This window comes from Cyphomyrmex costatus, unplaced genomic scaffold (genome assembly GCF_001594065.2).
Source record: "Cyphomyrmex costatus isolate MS0001 unplaced genomic scaffold, Ccosl1.0 scaffold364, whole genome shotgun sequence".
In the NCBI taxonomy this organism is placed as follows: domain Eukaryota; kingdom Metazoa; phylum Arthropoda; class Insecta; order Hymenoptera; family Formicidae; genus Cyphomyrmex; species Cyphomyrmex costatus.
Genome location: NW_017277819.1, coordinates 379,868 through 401,155, shown reverse-complemented (window position 1 = coordinate 401,155; position 21,288 = coordinate 379,868). Strand labels below are relative to the sequence as shown.

The window sequence follows — 21,288 nt, the reverse complement described above, 5'->3', positions numbered from 1 at the left end:
ATTTTCAGACAATTTTATATGTATATATATATATATATATATAGTTACGATTCTTACGATGAATATCTCTTAAAATTATAAATATATATGAAATAATAATAAATTACTGTAATAATCAATGCATATGCGTAATCAATATAGTATAATAATACCAATAATAATATAACATTGCTATAACTTTATGATACAGTTTATTTGTTCTAAATTCATTCTAAAAATAAAGGTAAAACGGTCTAATCAACTTAACAAGCAGCCGCGTGTCCGCCAAATTTTCCTTCACGCGTCACGCACGCGAGTATATGTAAAAAGTTAAATGAAGATTCGACGTATCGCAAGAAACGACATAAAACACGCCGAGGAGAACGAAAACAAAAAGTCGCGTAAACAGGACGCAGGATTCACAGCTGCGAATAGATTTCGAGGAAGGAGAAGCTTTCCGGGTAGGAGCGAGAGGGGGAAGTTTCGTACGTGATCGTGGAAGGACGAAGAGGGCCGAAAGGGAGGAAGAAGCGTGGACCGAGGAACCAAGGGAGACGAAGCGAGTTAGCGAGCGGCGGGGGGAGAAGGGGGAGGGGAGAAGGGCGGCTTCGGAGAAGGAAAGAGGAAGTGCAGTGAGAGGGAACGCGACCCCTGATATCAATAGCGGAACAAGTTAGCGGCAAGTCTCGGGTGGGACGAGGAAGGAGAGATAAACAGAGATAGAGAGCGAGGCAGCAAAGAGAGAGAGAGAGAGAGAGAGAGAGAGTGAGATTGCAGGGTCGATGGGGGAAACGGTTTTCGCGCTCGCGGCACTCCTCATCCAGTCATCCTGACGTTTCTGTTCAGTTCTCATAATCACGTCGATCGGCCAGGAGGCGTCCAGTGGTTTCCCGGCAGTATATCGATTAACATTCCGGTCGTCGCCGATCTTGGTCACTCCTTTCGTTCTCCAGGTGTCACACGTCTGGCCGATCACCATGTCGAGCGAGTTTCTCGGAAAACGTTACAAGCTCTTCAGTAGCGAGAATTTCGACGAGTTCATGAAGGCGCTCGGTACGTATAGTTAAAACGAATGCCGGTCGCTCTTGGCACCGCTTCGCTAGTGGTTCAAAGTGCGTCGGAAATATTAATTTAGAACGCGCGCGTGATTGGCATGGAGAAAATTTGAGAGAGAATCGGAAGTACGATAATTAGTCTCTCACAATCAAGTGAGCATTCATGCGATAGATACTATTTTTTGACCTGAAAGTCCCGAAACCGGCTCGATCTGTTCAAAAATTTTTACCTGACTATGTGTTTCTCCTTTTTAGCCCTGAAATCTTATTGGATGAATTTTCACACACAAGTGCTAATTCAAGTTTATTACAGTTTTTGTTATTAAAATTGATAACTTTAATATTTAATAAGGTTATTTAACATTAAGAACGTAAAAAAACATTTTATTTTACATTAAAATAATATTAATTTAGTTATTCTACATTTTGCAATTATTCATTAAAGCATTTTAATTATTTATTATTTCTTACAAAGTAGAATAAAAAATATTCCTATATGTAAATATTCACTTAGACTAGTGTAAAAAAACTAAAATTCTGAGATATATAATCAATCCTCAACTTAATGTTAGATTTGATTTGAATAATAATATAATCAATAGTGAGATTTTCTTTTTTTACATAAGTACGCAATCATGATATAATCAGAAAATATTTGTAAATGTGAATACATAAGATTGTTAATTAACAGTCTTATATATTCACATTTTATCAGAAGTTATTAAAATGTTAGAACCGCAGTTGGCGATTTTTCTAACACAACTCTGCCACGTGTCTGAATACCCTCAGTCATCGTTAAGAACTACATTCCTGTTCTCTTTTCATTACTGTTCTCTTTTCGTTCATGTAAATAATTTCTTTTATTTCGAATTTATTTTCTATCAGTCAGATATCGAACGTTACATAATATTTAACAAGTTTTCCTTCTTTTATTTTCCTCTGTAATTTTCCTAAAGACCTTGGATTATATCACTCTATGTTTAATATTAACTGCGAATGCCTTATTACATTACATTAAACGCAATAAAAGTGCACGGAAAAAGCGGTTCAATTTACAATTCACATCAGCTTGCTATAGTACATGCATGGAAAAAATGACTTAACAATAGCAACTAAATTTTAATAGCTGAATCAAACTTACAGTATAAGAGCTATCGATCGCCTTACAATTAGTGTCATTGCTAAACTTTGGCTATTACAGATTGAAAAACATTCACTGTGGCATGAAATTTTATTAGCTGAGATTATAAATATTATTAGTATAAGAGAGAGCAGAAAAAGATGTTAGATGCACCTAAGTCTCTTACTCATGCACGAACATTACAGAAAATGCTTCATCAAATGTCTAGCAACAAAAATTTGTTGTTACAGTACATAAGTGCAAATAGCTAATAGCTTGGGCATCAACTGTTGCTATTTTCAAGATATTTTAGCTACCACAGCTATATATGAGTTCCTATTGCAAATCTTTTTTCCATGTACTCTACGTTTTCGCAATCAACTTAGAAATGATAATCTTTTATTTATGTCATTATTGTAGCAAATAAGCGATTTATTTTTATAATATTTGTATATAGGTACTATGTTTTGTGTGTTGCGTGCATGCGTGTTGTTCGATTCCTCAAATATTTTTTGTATTATACATAACATTTAAAATTAAAAGAATTTTATTAGTATCAGAATTTTAGAAGTAAATTTTGGTACAAGTTATATAGATTGTCGAAAAATTATTTGGATGAAGAAATCTCATATCCTACTTTAAGAATCTTTAAATCCATCATCACACAGATTATAGAGAAGAGAAAGAGAGATAATTGAGAAATTGTTAAGAGCATTATATAGAAAACGAATGACAGGTCCATAAACGCAAAAGGAATCGAGCAACGTATCGTGCATTGTAAATTGCTCTTTTACAAAATAGCGAATGATTACACACATTACAGCAGACCGTATTATTATCGTGATGAGAACTGTCGTTAGCTTCGTTCCGCGCACGTTTGTGCCATTTGGTCGTGTGGTTAGGATCGACACAACATTGATAATTTTGCGTGCATGTGTGTGGAACGTGAACAAGTGCACGTGGCTAATATATGGAAAATGCGCATGAAAGATAAACATTAGACGAACACTCAGGAGACACCTCATTTATGTGTGGAACTTCACGCATTTTATAAAATAGAAATAATATCAACAAGAGAATAATATTAGTTTTGACATATATAATATTCACGAGAAAAAGAACCTTATAATTCAGTGACCAAAGGGCATGTATTAAGTCTTATGCACAATGAAACACAGACAATAAAAAAAAGAAAATAATGCCTAATATACAATGTGCTCTTTGTTTCCTATTTCTTGCTTTTTATTATTTTTATTTCTTACCTTTTTGCCTCTTATCCAGTTGTTTTGTCTTCTGTTGCCCGATGACGAACTTCGGAAAAGAAATACGTGAAATGAAACGTGATTATTGATAAGACGGACGCAAAGAAAAAGAAAGGTAAAAAGAGGCAAAAAGCAAGAAATAGGAAATAAAGAAATAAATTAGAAATAATAGGAAATAAAGAATGTCGATTGTAGTCTATTCTAGAATTAAGTCTATTCTAGATTAAGTCAATCTATTCTACAATGTGCTTTTTTGTTTCCCACTTCTTGCTTTTTGCTATTATTTACATCTTGTTTTTTTTGCTTACTATACTGTTTTCATTTTCTATCGCTCGAGATAAAAGTTAATGAACTTCGGAAGAAACAGGAACCACATAGCAAGAAATACAATTATCGATAAAACGATCACAAAGACGAAGAAAGCCTAAAAAGCAAGAAACAGGAAACAAAGAGCACATTGTAGAATAACCTTGAGACACAGTTGAAAAACAGTAGGATCAGGTAATACAAAGAATAACAAATTTCAATCTATCATAAACTGTATGTTTTGATATACATGTGTGATTTCTGACAAGTTGAAAGCTATTATTTCTCGTTTCTATAGCTTGTGCTTGTCAATTGTCAGGCTTTATATAAACAATCAAGACTTCAATTTTAATTATTAACCTACATGATTTCCTATAAATTAAAATTTTCGTCGTTGATACACAATTTTCTACAGGTGAAATTTTATTATCTTATGTTAGCCCCCCTCTCTCTCCCTTCCTCCCTTCCCCTTTCTCTACTCTCTCCCTCGACCTTCTTTCCCCCCCCCCCCCCTCTCTCTCGCTCGTTTATACTTTTCATTGTTTATGAAATCTAGGGTTTGAAAAGCGCAGGCAAAATAGGAACAGAGAATAATATTATAGATTTCAATCTATCGAAATTAGTGTATTTTGGTATACACGATATTCTGATAGATTGAAATTTGTTATTTCCTATTTAATGTGCTTTCATTTATGTCTCAGACTGTGCGATGAAAAGTACAGACAATAGGAAAGAGAGGGAGGAAAGGACGGGAGGAGAGAAGAGGGAGAGAATTTGTTTTCTAATTGTATCCTAAGCTCAGAACCTTGTAGAATACATTTAGAATAAATTTCGATTGGAATTATTTAATTGTTTTTAGAAAACAATAGAAATCTAAGAACTCTAATTGAACAATTCCGATTAAACTCTACGCCAAACAGTTCCAAATACGTGCTTTTATAATTTCTGTATCCTAAATCTGCAAACAATCATTTAAGAGTAATATTTGAGAAAAATGTAAATTTGATGTAGATATGGTTCCGCCTACTGCATATCACCATCGCAGGTTTAATCGATTAATTAGTCGTTAAAGTCATTTGTACATCAGCGAGATATCAATGGAGCTCGGAATGTTAATCAATTTTAATACGTTAAATTACGCCCTCTTGCCTCCGTGCAACGACCTGACCTCGATCTTAATTCCGGACACGCCGTGGACCGCCTGATTGTGGTCTAATTTAACAGTTGAATTAATTCATCAACCGGATTAATAAATCCTGTAATTGACAGTCGAATCACGCGAATGCGCGTCCGGTATTTGTACTGATGCAAAATTCAGCTTATCAATCACGAATATCTTTTCACAATGTTATGGAAACCGCGTTAAGATGCGTTCACATTTTGACAAAAAAAAGCAGAAAGCAGAAAAGTAGTAGCCAATCAGAATTTGCACTGATAGTCGATAATTTTGATTTTCTATATTGCTGACTACCAGAGTGAGTTTTGATTGGCTGCTGCATTTCTTCTTCTTGCTTTTCTGTCAAGATGCGAAGGCGCCCTTAGATTCCGTTTCTGGAAACAAATACCTTTGAACGCAAATATTTGTTTCTTTTTGTTCAAATTAATGTTAAAAAAAAGAAACTGTTATTGATTTCATTGATGCTGATAATTTTAATCACTTACCTAATCTTTATTAACTTTAGATAAACTAAAGAACCAGATAATGTCACATACAATTTATATATGTATACTTAATTTTCCTATTTTTATTTTGTTTTATCATATTATCTGCTAATTTATTAATTATTATTTTTTAATTAAGGAGTGTAAATAAGAAACAAACTTCAACTTTAATTATATTGTTTCATTTATATCAAACATACTTATAGGCCCAGCTTTTTCTTAAAAAAATTAAATTATATTTTATTTTTCCTTTTCCTTAAATAATTATTGCTATATTAAAAAAAAAAGACACTCGAAATATCGGTAAATAAACATGTAATGTTTTCTTCGCTACTTCTTGGTTACAAAAAATTTTCCTTGAGATGACTATACTTTTCTGAATATACTTTATTTGTGAAAAATATCTCATTAAAAAATTGTGAAAAATATACAATATAATACATAGTTCATTTACTAGGAATACAATTTAATTTCAACGTATTTAAATAAATCTAACAGTTGTTAATTTGTGTTATTTAAAGGTAGAATTCGAAATCAAACGATTATCTTGTATAAAGTTCTTCATCGTTTGCGAAACGCTCAAAAATTTCCTCTACTGCAATATTGTGTCATACAGTCCTTGTTGCTCAATTTCTGATATCTTACTTAACAACTTTTTATCAATAAATGTGTGATAGTATTCGATTTATCACAACTTTTATCATGCCCTCTCTCATGATATTTTCTTCTTTGATATTTCCTCAAGATAAAACGATACACGACTCGACTTAAACAGCCCTTTAATATGATATGATATATATAATTTGTACATCTCAGAATTTTAGTTTGGCCGAAAAACAGCCAAAACTTAACATCGTCTTTCCTTTCCTCACGCCCATCAATGTAGATCAATTTTAATTTAAATGAAGTGAAATTAAAATTAATCTACATTGGTAGAAAGCGTATCACTTGTAAAAATGTGTATGTATTAAATAACATTTATGTGTGACGGTTCATGATTATTGAGCTCGGATTCGCTGATCGCCAATTGCTTTTATACCGTTATAGATTAACTTCAATCTCGACTCTCGGCTTAATTTACTTTTTATCTTTCTCTACACGAGGAAAAATGTTTTGTTGTATAAACCATTTTCTTATATATCGATAAAATATTTGGTTAAAATATACTAAATACTGTTTCCTCTTGATGCAAATAAGTATTTCTATTATTTATAGTAAAAAAATATGTTTCGCAGAAGCAACTACATTCTCTATTATATAAAACAAAACATATTTGGCTGTTATTTAAAAAAAAATGTCTTATAAATTTTTTTTAAAGACATGGAGGTACATTTTGTGTAATTCTAATTAGAAAAAAATGAAAAAGAAATTAAACCGAGATTTGAATAAATTTATATTTGTAGAAATAGATACATACGTTCAAATAATTGCAAATCAGCCATCCTTATTATTATATGCATGATAATAATATAATAAAATGATTATTATAAAGTAAATTTCGTGCGAATTTTATCTAATATTATAATTTCGACTATTATATATAATTCTATCCGACTAAAAAAAGCCAAATATAGACGGCTTTTTAAAAATAATGCTTGGAACATGATCGCAAATTATACGCAGAGAGCCGAGATGTCGGTATACAAGCAGAACCGTTGACGGACGAATCAACCGTATTCCACCCCTTCGCTCGACGTCGTTACGATAATCTTCGGGTGAACGGTTCGCCGGAAATTAAATAAGAGAGCAAGTCTAGACACGTCGTCTTCCGATGCGTTACTCCGCGGTTAAGTGCGTCGCGGAAAGAGTTAATAGCCGTTTTTTCAAGAACCGCACCAAGGTGATGAGAGATCAACATGAACAACTCACTTACGTGACTCAAACCTGTAATTTCGTTATCACCTGGTCGACGAGATAAGAGTATCTTCACTTTTTTTTTCTTCCGAGGTCACTTAAAGGAACTTTTCCGAGATATGTTTGTCGTCAAGTGCGATTGTGAGTTATCGTCAGACTCTGTGTCTGCCATCTGTTTTTTACTGTTTTAAGGTTTTAAAAAATTCAGAAAAATTTAGGGTCTTACTTTTCAACATTTCTATATTATTAAATAGATATTACAATATTCTAGAAGGGAAAATTGGATTTCATTTTCTCTTATTTGCAAGAAATTTGTGTGAGAGTAAAATTTTGTCTGTGTGCACTGAGAAAAAATCTGGTAATAGCTATCAAATTTTTATTTAATAATTGTTACCAAATGGTTAGTTATATTATTATGTTTAGTAATACTTACAAAATATTTGGAAAAATAAAATTATTTTAGTTATACTAACCGAACACTTGATTAAAATTATTTTACTCAATACTTGGTTATATTATCACACTGGAAAAAGAGTCTGGTTGTATTAATTTAAATTTTGGTTGAAAATGAACGAATTAGAATTTTTGGTTGAATCTATTATAATTCTAATTAAGATAACCAAAATTCTGGTTGATATAATCAGAATCTTCTGCTTCCTTCATTTTTAACTTGAAATTTTTCTTATTGCATTCTTTTTTTCAATATGCCAAAAAAATGAGCAAACGGTTTAATCACGTTTGTTTTTTACATTACCAGTATAGATGAACACTTTAATCTTGAGGTTTCTCCAATTTTTTGACTTTAATTTACTTTATCTTTTTCTAGTTTTAAGAAAATAGAAAAGGTAAAAAGTAATTTGAGCCGAGATAATGTTAATCTACATTGATAAAAATGGGCATAAATCGGCCGATAATCATTTCCTCGAATTCGTGGATAACAAATAATCGCCTTTCCAATAGCTTTGCGAAAAGAATCGTGACCAATCGCGAATTTATAAATCAAATAATTATTAATTTAATCATCCTAAGATGACGAATAAACGCTGTCATTTCACGGATGTGCTGTATTTCCTGTCAGCGATTGACGCAAACTATTAAATACTTTCGAAATTTCTAACTGAGAATGGCATTGAAAATGAGAGTCGAGAAATATTTATCACTGTAAAAAGATTTCTACTTCGAGGATCTCTATTGATTAAGTGCTTCTTGAATGTCAAAGTGACGATGCGTAACACTAACACACGTGATATCACTTCGGATGATAATTCACGAAGTCTATAAATAGCGTGAATGGTAGGTCAAACTTCAAAGTTTACTTCTCTTGTCGTCAGTTTTCAATGCGGAATCAAATTCCGCACCATGATAAACCTACCTACGATATAAAGTCTAATCAATCGTAGAAGCGAGTCCAAGGCATGCAAACCAGCCGAGCTGTTAGTCAGTCTTATTCCCGCAGTCGTCGGTGACAGATCGAACCATGTCGTCGGTATTAACCAGTATCTTGGGCAAACGTTACAAACTTCAATCTAGTGAAAAGTTTGACGAGTACATGAAAGCTTTAGGTGAGACGAGGTGCACGTAAATCCGTTTTTCAGAAGAAATCGATCCCTAGTCTATTGACATAGATTATAAATGCATGTGATGTAGATTGACAATTGCGTGTATTTATGTTTTTTTTTTTTTTGCATATTCTTTATATGTATGAGGAATTGCTTTTCTCTGAAGGTATATTGAGAACTCAATGGTCCTCGGATCTTTATTGATAGGAAATAAAATGTTTCTCGAAAAATAAGCTTCGAAGAATTTTATCAGCTGACAGATAAATATTCATTTTGTCATTCAACTTCGAGTGGAGTTCAATAGATACACGATTTAAAAGTTATGCTAATCAAGCCTGACGCGCTCCAAATCGCTAATTATATGATTTTATCTTTTTATTTGTTTATACTCGATCTGTTACTATATTTAGCAACTTGCGAATTTGCAAGCATATGGAGAGAGCGTATTCCCGAAGCCAGAAGTTCAGAAAGACTTTTTGAAAGTTGGTAGAGCTTTGGGATTACTTATTCAAGTATCCATAATAATAATAATATGTCTTTTAACAATAATTCTTCTGATCTAATAATAGTTATTACATCTAATTTAAAAAATTATTGTTAAAATACACATTGTTATGGATATTTGAATAAATATCTTGGTCAACAAATATTAGGCACATTATTGATTATTCATTATTATTTAAAATTTTAGTTAAAAAATTGATTTATGGCATTTACTGTAAATTATTCTTTGTTGCAAGAATCTTTTAAACTTTATACAATTTCATTAACCAGTGTAACATCTATACAGATAAAATAGTTTCACATGAATAAAAAAAATTTGAATGCTTCATATTTGTTACTAAGACTCCCAAAAATCGATGCTTAAATTCCTAAAAAAAATGTCAATTTTTAAAAAACATTTCCAATATTTTCATCTAGAATAGATGTCTTGTAAATATTTTTTTTTTCTCTTTAATGATAGCTCGCAATCAGATTGTGAAATGTGAATGAGTGCTTTTGCGAAAATAATAAATTACTATGCCGCGACGAGCCATCTGTGTGACATAAATACATCCGGCAAATTAGAATTTTATAGAGCTGATGAGAAGCGTAGGCGATTTTAAAGCAGCTAGCTTATGCCTTCTTTCAGGCGTGGGTATGGTGACGCGCAAAATGGGTAGCAGCGTCAGTCCTGTTATCGAACTGACGGAGAAAGACGGAGTGTATACTCTAAAGACGTCTAGCACTTTCAAAAATACCGAAATAAAGTTCAAACTTGGCGAGGAGTTCGACGAGGAGACCGTAGACGGCAGAAAGGTGAAGAGCGTCTGTACTCTGGAGGGTAACAAACTCATCCAGGTGCAAAAAGGCGAGAAAGGCACCACGATTGAGAGGGAATTCGGGCCTACGGAGATGAAGGCGGTAAGCGTGTTTTTAGATGATTATTCGAAAGATTGATAATTTATTTTTTGAAGCAAACTATACATTTGTTTATAAATTTTATTAATAAATAACTTAATTCATTCGCAATGTATAATATTTAGATCATTGATATTTAAGTCAGTTTTGTACCAATATTTTATTCATAAATCGATATAACGAGCCTTATTGATCAAACTACGTCTCTATATATTATTAACTATATTAAAAGTTAGCAGCAAGGTAACGCTGACCTTCAGTCGTGTAAACACTAAGCAAGAAATATCTCATGTTTCTATAATATACATATACTTGTCTTATGTATGTGATAAATGCGTGAGATCCGCAATTATGAACTAATAAACTAGTATTTGTATTTCTTGAGTATGATTATGGAAACATTATTAACAATTAACGTTAACACTTGTACATTGAATTGACAGCAGTAAATTCTCTGTTGAAAATTATACTTAGAATTCTTTATATTGCATGCATCGTTTTAAATGCCTTACTCAACCTGCGAACTCGAATGATGTGCAATAGAAAATAAGTTATAGGAATGACGATATGCAACAGAACACGAGTTGTACGTATGACGTGATTAATCATGCTGGAAGATGTATTTATCACTCGTGTGCGTGCATCCTTCCTCTCCGAACAACTTGAACTTTGATTCGTGTCGCAGTGATGCGGGCGCAGGAGTTACCAATTAAAGTACAAAAGCTATACGTGAAGGAACGTGACGAGGGACCGTTGCACGAGCAGTTAATGTTATAATGATTCGTCAAATGTCCGGCCAATTATCGCGTGCGCTCCTGTTCGTGACACGTACAATTCTACAGCACCAGTTCCGAAATGGTGCCAATAAAGATCCATTGATCCGTCTGGCGATACGTGTTAATACCGTGAGACACCGGCGCGAGAATAATTCCCACTCTTTCGCTCTTTTACTCTTACAGAAACTACTGCTATTAATAATTCCAAGAGATTACCGTTACGCCGGAGAGCTCTATCATCGTCAAATATTAACTAACGTTTTATGCTATTTTTGTTGTAGATTATGAAGGTCGATGACATAGTCTGCACAAGGGTATACAAACTTCAGGAATAAGGAGGCCAGTACCAAAGTTGAAGACGTGCACAACCCCACACAGGTGCTTCGAAAGTATTCTGAAACCGTGTAAATTATTGTTTGAAAAATTCTTTGTTTAAGTGTGAACAACCCAGTTATAAAATGTACATCTATATATAAAAGACGTCTTTTAGATACACACGTTTGAAAGACTTCAGGTTGAGCGCGAAAGCGTTCGTATTTACTCCGATTTGAGGGCCAATTGACATGGTTGATTGGATTATAGTAACGAGTGAGGGTTAGTTGTTTATTGCGCGACGGGCGCGAGCCACTGATATGTATAAAATATGGATAGCGGATGGGCTGCAATTCATGTGCCGACTTACAGCCGCCATGTTGACTCGACTGTGTCATTTTCGGGAATTGTCGGTATCTGTCGGGTGCATTCGTAATGTTTACATATGTCGCGCGGTTAATACTAAAAAGGCTGTTTTCTGTTCGGTATGCCGTTATAGATTTAGTGATTGTTTTTGTAAATTGGAATGCAATATGAAGTGCTATTTCTGTGGGAAAAAGGCAGAGAAGACTGCATCGGTGCAAAGAACTCTTCATCAGTAAGGGAAATTTGCTAATAAATTACGTTATTAAGGTTATGCGATAAGTTTAACCAATATTTATTCTTGCATGGAAAAACTTACTTTTAATGCATTTCAATATTCTTCTTAGGTGTTCAAAAATGATATTGAAAGAATTACAAATTTCAATTCTTTTTCGTTTACCGGGATATTTACAAACATTTACATTTTATTGCATTATCATTTTATGCAATCATCGACGTTATTCGCCACCAAGCGATAATGTTATGTTTATACTGATTTCAAAGCTCCCGCGGAACCGCTATCCTTCATTCCCCACTCCCCCCATTTCTCAAATGACACACCTGAGTCAACATGGCGGCCCTTCTATTCCGCACAATAATTTAGCATTGCTGGTATATGGCGTTCGCTATCCATATATACATATCAGTGGCGCGAGCACACGAGCGAAGCGAGTGCGCATGCGCGCCCGCTTTGCGCTATACATACCCACTCGTTATACATAGAACTTTTCATTATGAGTGCTCGTCGTAATGTGCCCTATACCGTAACGGTTTTGCGCAGAAGAGTGGGATTAGAGAAATAACTCAACGGCTTGAGTTATTGGCTATTTCCCGCACGCAAAAGCGTTGCGGTACCTGGCACATTACGTGCACGCATGATGAAAAATAATAAGTTTATTTACGGAGTTCTGTTATATAGATCCTGTCACTTCGACGGATCGAACAAGAGTCCACGATATAATAAAACAACCGCGTATTCGTCATTTCGTAAACAGCCATCGTTAAGGTGCATCCACGGAATAAAAAGGAGACTAAGGGCCAATGTCACAAAACTTTAATTAACTAATCGGCCTAGTAACTTTGCAGGCTTCCAACTGAAACTGATGTCGGAGTATTAATGTGAGCATTGTGAGCTCAGCTCCGACATCAACTTCAGTTGGAAGCCTGCAAAGTTACTAGGCTGATTAGTTAATCGAAGCTTGGTGACAGTGGCCCTAAATTCAATAGGCCGGTCATGAAAAAGATGGGTTCGAAACATGGTGTCGGAAAAGCATTGTGTATAGTGTTTTTCATTGATAGAACTGGTGCGCATTGAGTTCGCTCTAGGCGCGGACTGCGTGTTTCAATTATAACATTTACGCGCCGTTCCAGAAATGTTACATTTTGTTTGTTATTTCGATAATTTGAGATGTTAGAAAAAAAATATTCTGCAACATCCAAGAAACGTTTCATTTAGGATGTTTAGCTTATAATAGTTGCTTTCCATTTACACTTAAGTGAAACTGAGTCTGAAGCGAGCTGAGTATTTCATACTCAGATAATGACGTCATTGTTCAGTATGTAAAAGGAACGCGTTAAACTGAGAAATACGGATCTCACCTTTGATTTCGATGAAATATTGGGCTCATTCAACATGTTTTGCACGAAACAAAAGAATCTGAAAAACGTTGGCCCCTGACTTTACGTTTGTTCTTCCAGATTTTTCCGTTTCGTGCAGTAAACGCGTTGATTGAGCCTAATATTTCACTGAAATCAAAAGTGAAGCCTGTATTTTAAATAATTACCGATTATTTGCTATCAATAATTATAATTATTTTATCATTTTATCCTTACTTTTTTTGGTGAGAAAGTCATTGCATACACATAAGTTCATAACCTCATTTTTACGTGTGAGTTTACGAGACTCAGTAAAGCACACGGTCTCGAGCTTGTGCAGATTGTAGGTAAAAACTCAGTTAAATCTCACTTACCAGATGTAAAAGGAACGTGCACTCAACTGAGTTATGACGTTACAAGTGAGAATTATCTGAGTTTTGGTACAAATGGAAAGTAACTAATGTTTTAAGACATTACAACAACATTATATTTGCTACATTACTAAAACATAAATTTCACAATATTCCATAAACGTTCCATATGAAATATTAATTGTAAAGCGGGGAGCACAGACTTTTGCATAACGCATAAACCATATACATAAAGAATTTGATTGGTCCATTGACTCATGCATAAGAAAATGGACCAATGAAATTCCTTATGCACATGCTTTATGCGTTCTGTGCTCCCCGCTTCACACATTGACAAACATATTACACTGCAGATTTTGTACATACATGTGCAAACGTTTTTGAAATAACCACCTAATTTTTCATGACAGCCTTTTAGTAAATAAAGTACATATAAGATTATGGGTTGATGAAGAAAAAGGGGAAAGCATGATATCACATTGATCGAGTTCAAGCTGGCAAAAGCATGCTTTTGCTAAGCGAATGAGCAATGATTGGTTCTTTACCTGTGAATCCAACCAATTATGTTTAATTGCTCGGCGAACAGACCTAGCCAATTTGTCGACTTGAACGCGCCCATTGACTCAAGCAGCACATCGGTATAACTATCTGGCTAACGACCAATGTTATACCAAGCTCATATCAATTATATCTACAGAATTTGTACATTTATGGCTACCATTAAAGTTTTCGGCATATTTAGTAGTATCATATATGTAATACTATTATATGGCTAGTGAGGCGTGGTTTATATGAGTGCGACAAGAAGAAACAGAAGGATAATAGATGCCTGTTGATTGGTTGTCAGGGAGAGATGTTCAAATCGTTCAAATGCGCAGGCGCGGTGTTAAATTCAACAGCTTTATTAAGCAAAATTAGTTACTTTGTATTTAATACAATACAAGATGTTAGCAATAGTTTATTATGTTATGAGAAGAATGGATATATGTAAAAATATTAATTTCCGTAAAATTTTTCAATTAATAAAGTTATATATTAATATAAATAAAACGTAACGAAGCAATGAGAATTTTGCCGTGTAATCTTTTCAGCTGTTTTACAAATGAAACAAACATCTGATGCTGGTATTATATGGTCCTTGGTTCTTTATGTTCGATAACAGTGGCATAGTATTGTTTAATAATTGTAATTTACAAGTTGAACAATATATTTTTTTGTAACTTTGTTACACACATAACCTGCTATATAAAATACGACATTCTTCACAAACGGTGACAAATCCCAAAATGTTTTTACATAATAGAGAGCAAAATCAATCTTTAATTCATTGAAATTACTGGAATCACTGATTGTAATACCTGCAAAATATCACATGTAGCACTTATCGCGCAACAAATTGACGCCTGCGCGTTACAACAAACTGAACATAAATGAGGACAGAATTAGCATTGGCGGCACCGTAGTGTTTCGATCGCAAACCACGCCCCATTAGCCATATAGTAGTATTACATATATGAGTAGTATACATGATATAAATACAAGGGTATGCTCATGGTGGAAGTATACATGGTGTGTTCATTTTACGAGCATCTCTCTCTAAAATCTCCCTTCTCTGTCTTTTTTCTGGGGGTCAATCACGTAACTTTTTCTCTATGGCGGAACCGTGAAAAGTGAAAACTTTTATGAATGTATGTATGAACATATACACACATCATGCAAAAAATTTGCACTTTTCACGTTTCCGCCCTAGGGGAAAAGGTACGTGATCGACCCCCTGCTGTGAGAGACACAGGCTTGCCAACCGTGATTATTTTACGTTAGTTTATACGACTGACTCAACCTTGGGTGCTTTCCAATTACTCAATACATCTTGACACAAACGTACACAGGAATGCACAAAGTGTAGCGTTGTGCATGACTCAGTTGGAACAGCGATTTCCAATAGAGTAAGGTTAATTTTTTAGTACATGCCCGTACCTTGATATTTTGTAATCCGTGGTGGTGCATTTCCGTGTATTTCAACTAGAAGAACAATTTATGAAAAATTAAAAATTTGTTTATTATAATGCATATAATCTAAAAATATTTTCGAAAAGATCGACTAAGAAAACAAAAGGTATTTTAAATTTTATTTCTTTTAACGTTATGAATATATAAAACAAAAAAATATTACAAAGAAATAAAAAATATATATATACATATATTATTTTGTCAAATATATTTATAACAAAAATTTATTGATACCAAATAATTATTTACTTCAATAATATTTTCATCATCCATTTCGTTGCTTTTTCCTTCTGTTCTTTACTGCATTTAAAAAAAAACGAAAATTCATATTCTCCAACCTCATTTATAATCTCCTGACTAGAATGTCACTAGAAAATACAAGGCTACACCAGCCTTAGAATACTATATGTTCTAAGACACCAGCCCTCGACTGAGTACAGATGTGTAGCGTTGTGTCTATATTGGCTGCTTTCCAGCTACGACACAAGTAGACACTGTGTAACACAGTGAATCATTGCATCCCTGTTGTTTGCCTACGTTAAACGAGAATGAAATGATTCTCTGTGTTACACAGTGTCTGATTCTGTCCTTGCTGGAAAGCACCCATCGTGTTTAATTTTGCTGCCGGTTGACTTCCATTTTCAAATTTTAAATGTTACACTGGCTCTACCGTCCTTTTGAGATCATGTAGCAAAATCCTACTTCGTGCATAAAATTTGCACTACATTATAGCCACGGAAATACTATGAATGAGTTCGCCTCACCACCAGCCAAGGAAACACGCTACACTGTCTGAGTGTTGCACTGGTGGATAGTGCAGCCAAGAGAAAATGCTGAAGAACAAGCTCCTTCAATTTAATTTTCTCAGTTTCAGAGTAAACTGGTCTCTTCTTATTATTTCGCATTTTCTATTAAAAATTTACGAGTGAATACGATCCTCAGTTCAGATAAATATTGTCTCAATCGTAAACTGTGATTCAATTTTTAGTTCGGATAAGTGATAAAAAATCCAAGTTTTGGTTAAAACGCGATTTACACAAGTTATTTTTAAGAAATATTTATATTAACTATTACGTGAAACGTGAACTTCGATTCAAACCTAGCTCGCCTGAAATGAAGATGAATCGCAGATCGATCTACAACTATGAAATTGTTACGTGCCACGTTAACTATTGTTAAGCCACATTTTAAATGAAAGTTTTCTACACATATTTTCCTGAATATTCCTGACAATCTTATTTCCAGCCGTTCATCTTATTCGTTTCACCTATCGTTTTTTTCCTTTTAATCCTTTTTTTTACCTACTCTTAAGTGCCCTTTTGAAATTTAGTCTTACCAATATTTTATGACTTACCTCTAAACGGATAGTTGAGTCATCGTCACATTTCTCCAGGTTTCTTTCATCCAAAATACAGGCCTTAACATGGCTGGGTATATCACACTACAACGATATTAGACTATATGTATAAAAAGCTAATTGTAATTTGTGTTAAAGTGTAACTTAAAAAGATTGTAGAACGTACATACATTTTTTATAGAGTTAATGGGTCAATTTTAAGTAAACGAATCGTAAAATCACAAACTGTAATGTTTATAACTTTAGTAAAGTTTTTACAGACAACATTCTTGCTAGTCGTAAGATTTACGAGAAATTGTAAGTATTTATGAACGATCATATATTTTATGATACGTGTAGAATTACAATTTCAGTCTTAAGTTCTTACAAATCTTACGAGGACAAGTTACGAGCCTTACGAGTTTAGTTAGAATGGATCCATAAAACTCATATATTTATATGCGTTTATAAAAATGATGTATCGAATGATAATCAAAGTTATAAGAAATATATTAGTTCGTCTGTTGTGCACATTTTCTATTTATAACATATTACGTAATAAAATATATAATACCGTCAACAAATTATGTTCCATGTACAGCATATGTGCTGTACTATTCTACGAATTTGCTTTTTTCTATGAATAATAATAATGTCTAATGAAAATATACATGTGTTTTCATTCAAAAGTTTCGTAACTGTTAATTTTTTAAAAATATGTTGTATATGATGTATGTATAACGAAATAAAATATTTATTTAAAAATCAAATCTAACATATTTAAAAGATATAAGAAAAAAGTGTCGATAAAATATGTATAAACAATATTTAAGTATTTATTAAAGTAATTTTATACACAGATGGTCATTTGAGTATATATTTTTTATATCTGACTTAATACGTTTACCAGTATTTATCATTCCACATTTCCAATTAATGGAGAAATCTGTAAATTAAATGTAAGAAAATTTATATCTTATACCTATATATACCAGATATATCAGTACATCATAGAATATAAAATTATACAAAATACTGTTGTAAAAACTATTTAACTCTAAATTAATATTACGATGGTATATATAATCTGATTATTCATATTTAAAATTATTTAATTTATTATAAAAAGCCTTACGTAATATTCCATGTAACATGTATTTCCATTTTCGGTTTTAATCATATATTGAAAACATAACAGACCGGCGTTATTGGTTCTTAGAGAAACCTTACTCGCACACGATAACGCCTTCATTGCAGGTTTAATATGTTCTAACTTAAAAGTGGACGTAACCGTCGTCGTACATTGAAATGTGTCTATTAAATCATTATCATATGGCAAGTCGATGTGGCAAATACCGCCTAAACCTTCGGTACTAATTCTAAAGAAGGGTTCTTCTGGCGATAAACATAACTAAAATGTGAAAACGTCATATTTCAAAGAGATATTTAACTGCCGAAAGTAAATTTTTAGGTATCTTAAAGCTAGACTTGAAATTGAAATCGCTCATTATACCTTGACTAGTTCACTAGTTGAATCTAATTCGGTCATGGCATCCTTTAATAATTCTGTTTGCAAAACTACTTTATTTACAACGTTTTCTGCCTCAAGATGAAAATCTAACAATGCCTCTACTTCTAAAGTTTTCAACGAACAGTCTGTTATGACCCCATCTTCTTCAATGATAATACTTAAAGGATAGCCTGTACCCTACAATAAATAATTTTGATATAAATATTGTTCTAACAATAAAAAAAAATTACATCGTTATTTTAACATTATGATTAAACAATGTGATGTGTACTTTGAATTATTTTTTTTTTAAAGAGGAATTCTACAAATGACCAATTTTGGTCTTAAAAAGGCACCTTTAAAACCTATGTATATATCAATTATTACTTTGAAAGTCCACACATTCATAAAAGAAAATTCATTTACACAAAGTTTGGGAAATTTTTAAAAATAATAAAGTAGATTGTACACTTTGCAAAAAGATTCATTTTGTTTCTAATGAATGTTAGATTACAAAAATATTGGTCTTCTTTGTACTTAATACATATATATGGAACAGTATATGGTACAATATTTGGTCCAACATGTTTTAAATGTAAACATTATTAGTTTCAAAATCTATTGTTTATTAGAAAATAAATCTTTTTGCAAAGTGTACAATTTACTTCATTATTTTTAGAAGATTTCCTAAGCTTTCCTGTGTAAATAAACTTTCTTTCACGATCATGTATACACTTTCAAGACAATAACTGCATAGATTTTAAAGGTATCCGTTCATAGAAAAAATTGGCCAATTTTTAACTCCCTCCTTTAGTATAAGTGTTCTTTTCATTAAATTTCTTGTACTGTCCATCTTTTCCTTTTTTTCTTTTCACATTAAAAGAAAAAGAAAGGAAAGAGGAACGATAAAGCTAATTTAAAGAAAAAGAAAGAAAAGAGGAACGGTAAACAGAACAAGTTTTATAAATCAGAAAAATAAAATCTAAAAATTTATTTGAAGTTTTTTTTGTTTCAAATTCTAAATTCATTTTAAATACCATATATAAAAATTATTTTGTTTTTACTAAGATGACTCAATTTTTGTTTACTTTATAAAATATTTGCACTGTGACAGAATCTTCTTGCGAAGTAGGCCAGAACATACAAAGACACTCCACTAATATGTTCAAACTTAATGAGAATATCACGTCCTCTTTCAATTCAAATTCGTCAAAAACTGTAGATGGGATGTATGCACTGGCTTGCATACATTTCGAATTCTCAACTGTTACTTTCAATCCATTTTCACTACCAAGGCAAGTAGCAATCTAAATAATTACCACATGTTATGCTATTTTTATCATAGAAAAACAAATATATTCTATCACAAGTATATATCCTACAAGTACCTCTTTAAAATTGATAGCTTTTAATAATTGTGTTATAATCTTTAGATTTGTCAATCCTACTTTTGCAACCAACATGTAGTCTTCTGTATTAGAAGGCATCATATTTGTTCAAAGCCTGATATAACAATAAACTATCAAACTGCTTTTGTGTCAATTGCTGATGCAACAATTTCTCATTGTCGACACTGGCTAGCCAAGCTGCCAAAACATGTTTACATGTAAAAGCAGACCGATCTGTTAGAACCTGATGTCTGTAACATTATAAGAGCTTTTATGAGAACTTTTTATGGTATCTTGTATGTATAAAAGTATTTATATTACATGTATAAGAGATATTTCTTCATGTACATACAAATTTTTAGAAAACGTAATTGCTTTATCTTTTGAATAAATAATTTATTTACATAGGACATTATACCTGAAAGCAGCACACGTACAATAATTTATTTCTGGAAAAAGTGTGTACAATGCTCCAGAATGCCCTTTAACTTGCATTAACCAGCTGGCCTCATTAGTACTTTTGCATGGCTCTGTTATAATTGTATTAGATGTAGAAATTTGTGTCACTCGTTGTTGTTCATACAAATCTAAGGCTCTTTCAAACACTCCAACAAACAGCTTGTGTAATTTTAGTAGATTTTGATCAGAGACTGAAAGTATTTATTATTTTATTGCTCTACATAGATTATAAATACATATATTTAATCATTTTAATTTCATTTAAAATTTATCAAATACTTTTGATAATTTTTCAGAGATAAAAAGAAAAATTCAATTAAGAAAATGATACTTTCATGATCATGATTATATGTAACCTTTATCTTAAAACAAAATTATAAAATGTTAAAAATAAAGAATGTGTACTTTCTCTTTATGTACTTATTTGTTAGATTTTTTAATTTTATCTAAATCTCTTTGTTATTTTTTTTTTGTTTTTATATTCGCGATAATAATTGAGAGAACGTAATAAACTCGAAACTCATGTATACGCTCCTTTTTAATTTATAAATTGAAGAAGGAAACAGAATTATGTCAAATTATTAAATAGTGTAATGTGTCACATACATTTTTTCTCTTTCTGAAAATCGTCTGCTACTTCCTTCAGTCCGTTATCCACGAAATCCATATATTTCTGATCGTACACAGTAGGCGGTCGAGAGCCGGTATCTACTACCTGTTGATACGAATTCATTGTAGTAAATGGAGGTTACGGTTCTGTACTTGAAATTTTCCCGAACCAAAACGTTTGTTGTCACATCTTATGAGATATCCCATGTATGTACTTTTAAAACGCGATTCGAACTTGACTCGTCTTTATCAAATTATAAACAGGTGAAAGAAGAAATCATTTGGTATCGTAAAAAATTTGTCAATTAAACGATTATATACCCGAAATTATTCTCAATTATTCTGAAGAACGAAACTAAG

The 21,288-nt window shown here is 32.6% G+C and overlaps 2 protein-coding genes across 3 annotated transcripts; one reads left to right on the top strand and one right to left on the bottom strand.

The window, feature by feature from the left end:
- The first annotated feature begins 821 nt into the window (after positions 1-821).
- On the top strand, positions 822-11,467 carry fabp (fatty acid binding protein). Of its 2 annotated transcripts, none has more exons than XM_018543265.1 (3): positions 822-1,032; positions 9,930-10,201; positions 11,256-11,467. In XM_018543265.1, the coding sequence occupies exons 1-3, from the start codon at positions 957-959 to the stop codon at positions 11,307-11,309; spliced, it is 402 nt and encodes a 133-aa protein (XP_018398767.1). In that variant the 5' UTR covers positions 822-956; the 3' UTR covers positions 11,310-11,467. The 2 variants fall into 2 exon arrangements, with proteins under 2 accessions (XP_018398767.1, XP_018398766.1); XM_018543264.1 differs by lacking the exon at positions 822-1,032 and adding an exon at positions 8,669-8,800.
- A 6,606-nt stretch (positions 11,468-18,073) lies between these two features.
- LOC108776607 (cell cycle checkpoint protein RAD1) lies at positions 18,074-21,265 on the bottom strand. The gene is given in 6 exon segments (XM_018543276.1): positions 18,074-18,373; positions 18,476-18,670; positions 19,561-19,779; positions 19,861-19,975; positions 20,279-20,510; positions 20,926-21,265. Coding segments are annotated over 6 exon segments (1,188 nt in total). The 5' UTR covers positions 21,053-21,265.
- Positions 21,266-21,288: the final 23 nt, after the last annotated feature.

Coding starts and splice junctions, on each gene's coding strand:
- fabp (XM_018543264.1), top strand. CDS start 8,716: ATGTCGTCGGTATTAACCAGTATCTTGGGCAAACGTTACAAACTTCAA. Junction 8,801..9,929: donor CGAGTACATGAAAGCTTTAG/GTGAGACGAGGT, acceptor GCCTTCTTTCAG/GCGTGGGTATGGTGACGCGC. Junction 10,202..11,255: donor GGCCTACGGAGATGAAGGCG/GTAAGCGTGTTT, acceptor TTTTTGTTGTAG/ATTATGAAGGTCGATGACAT.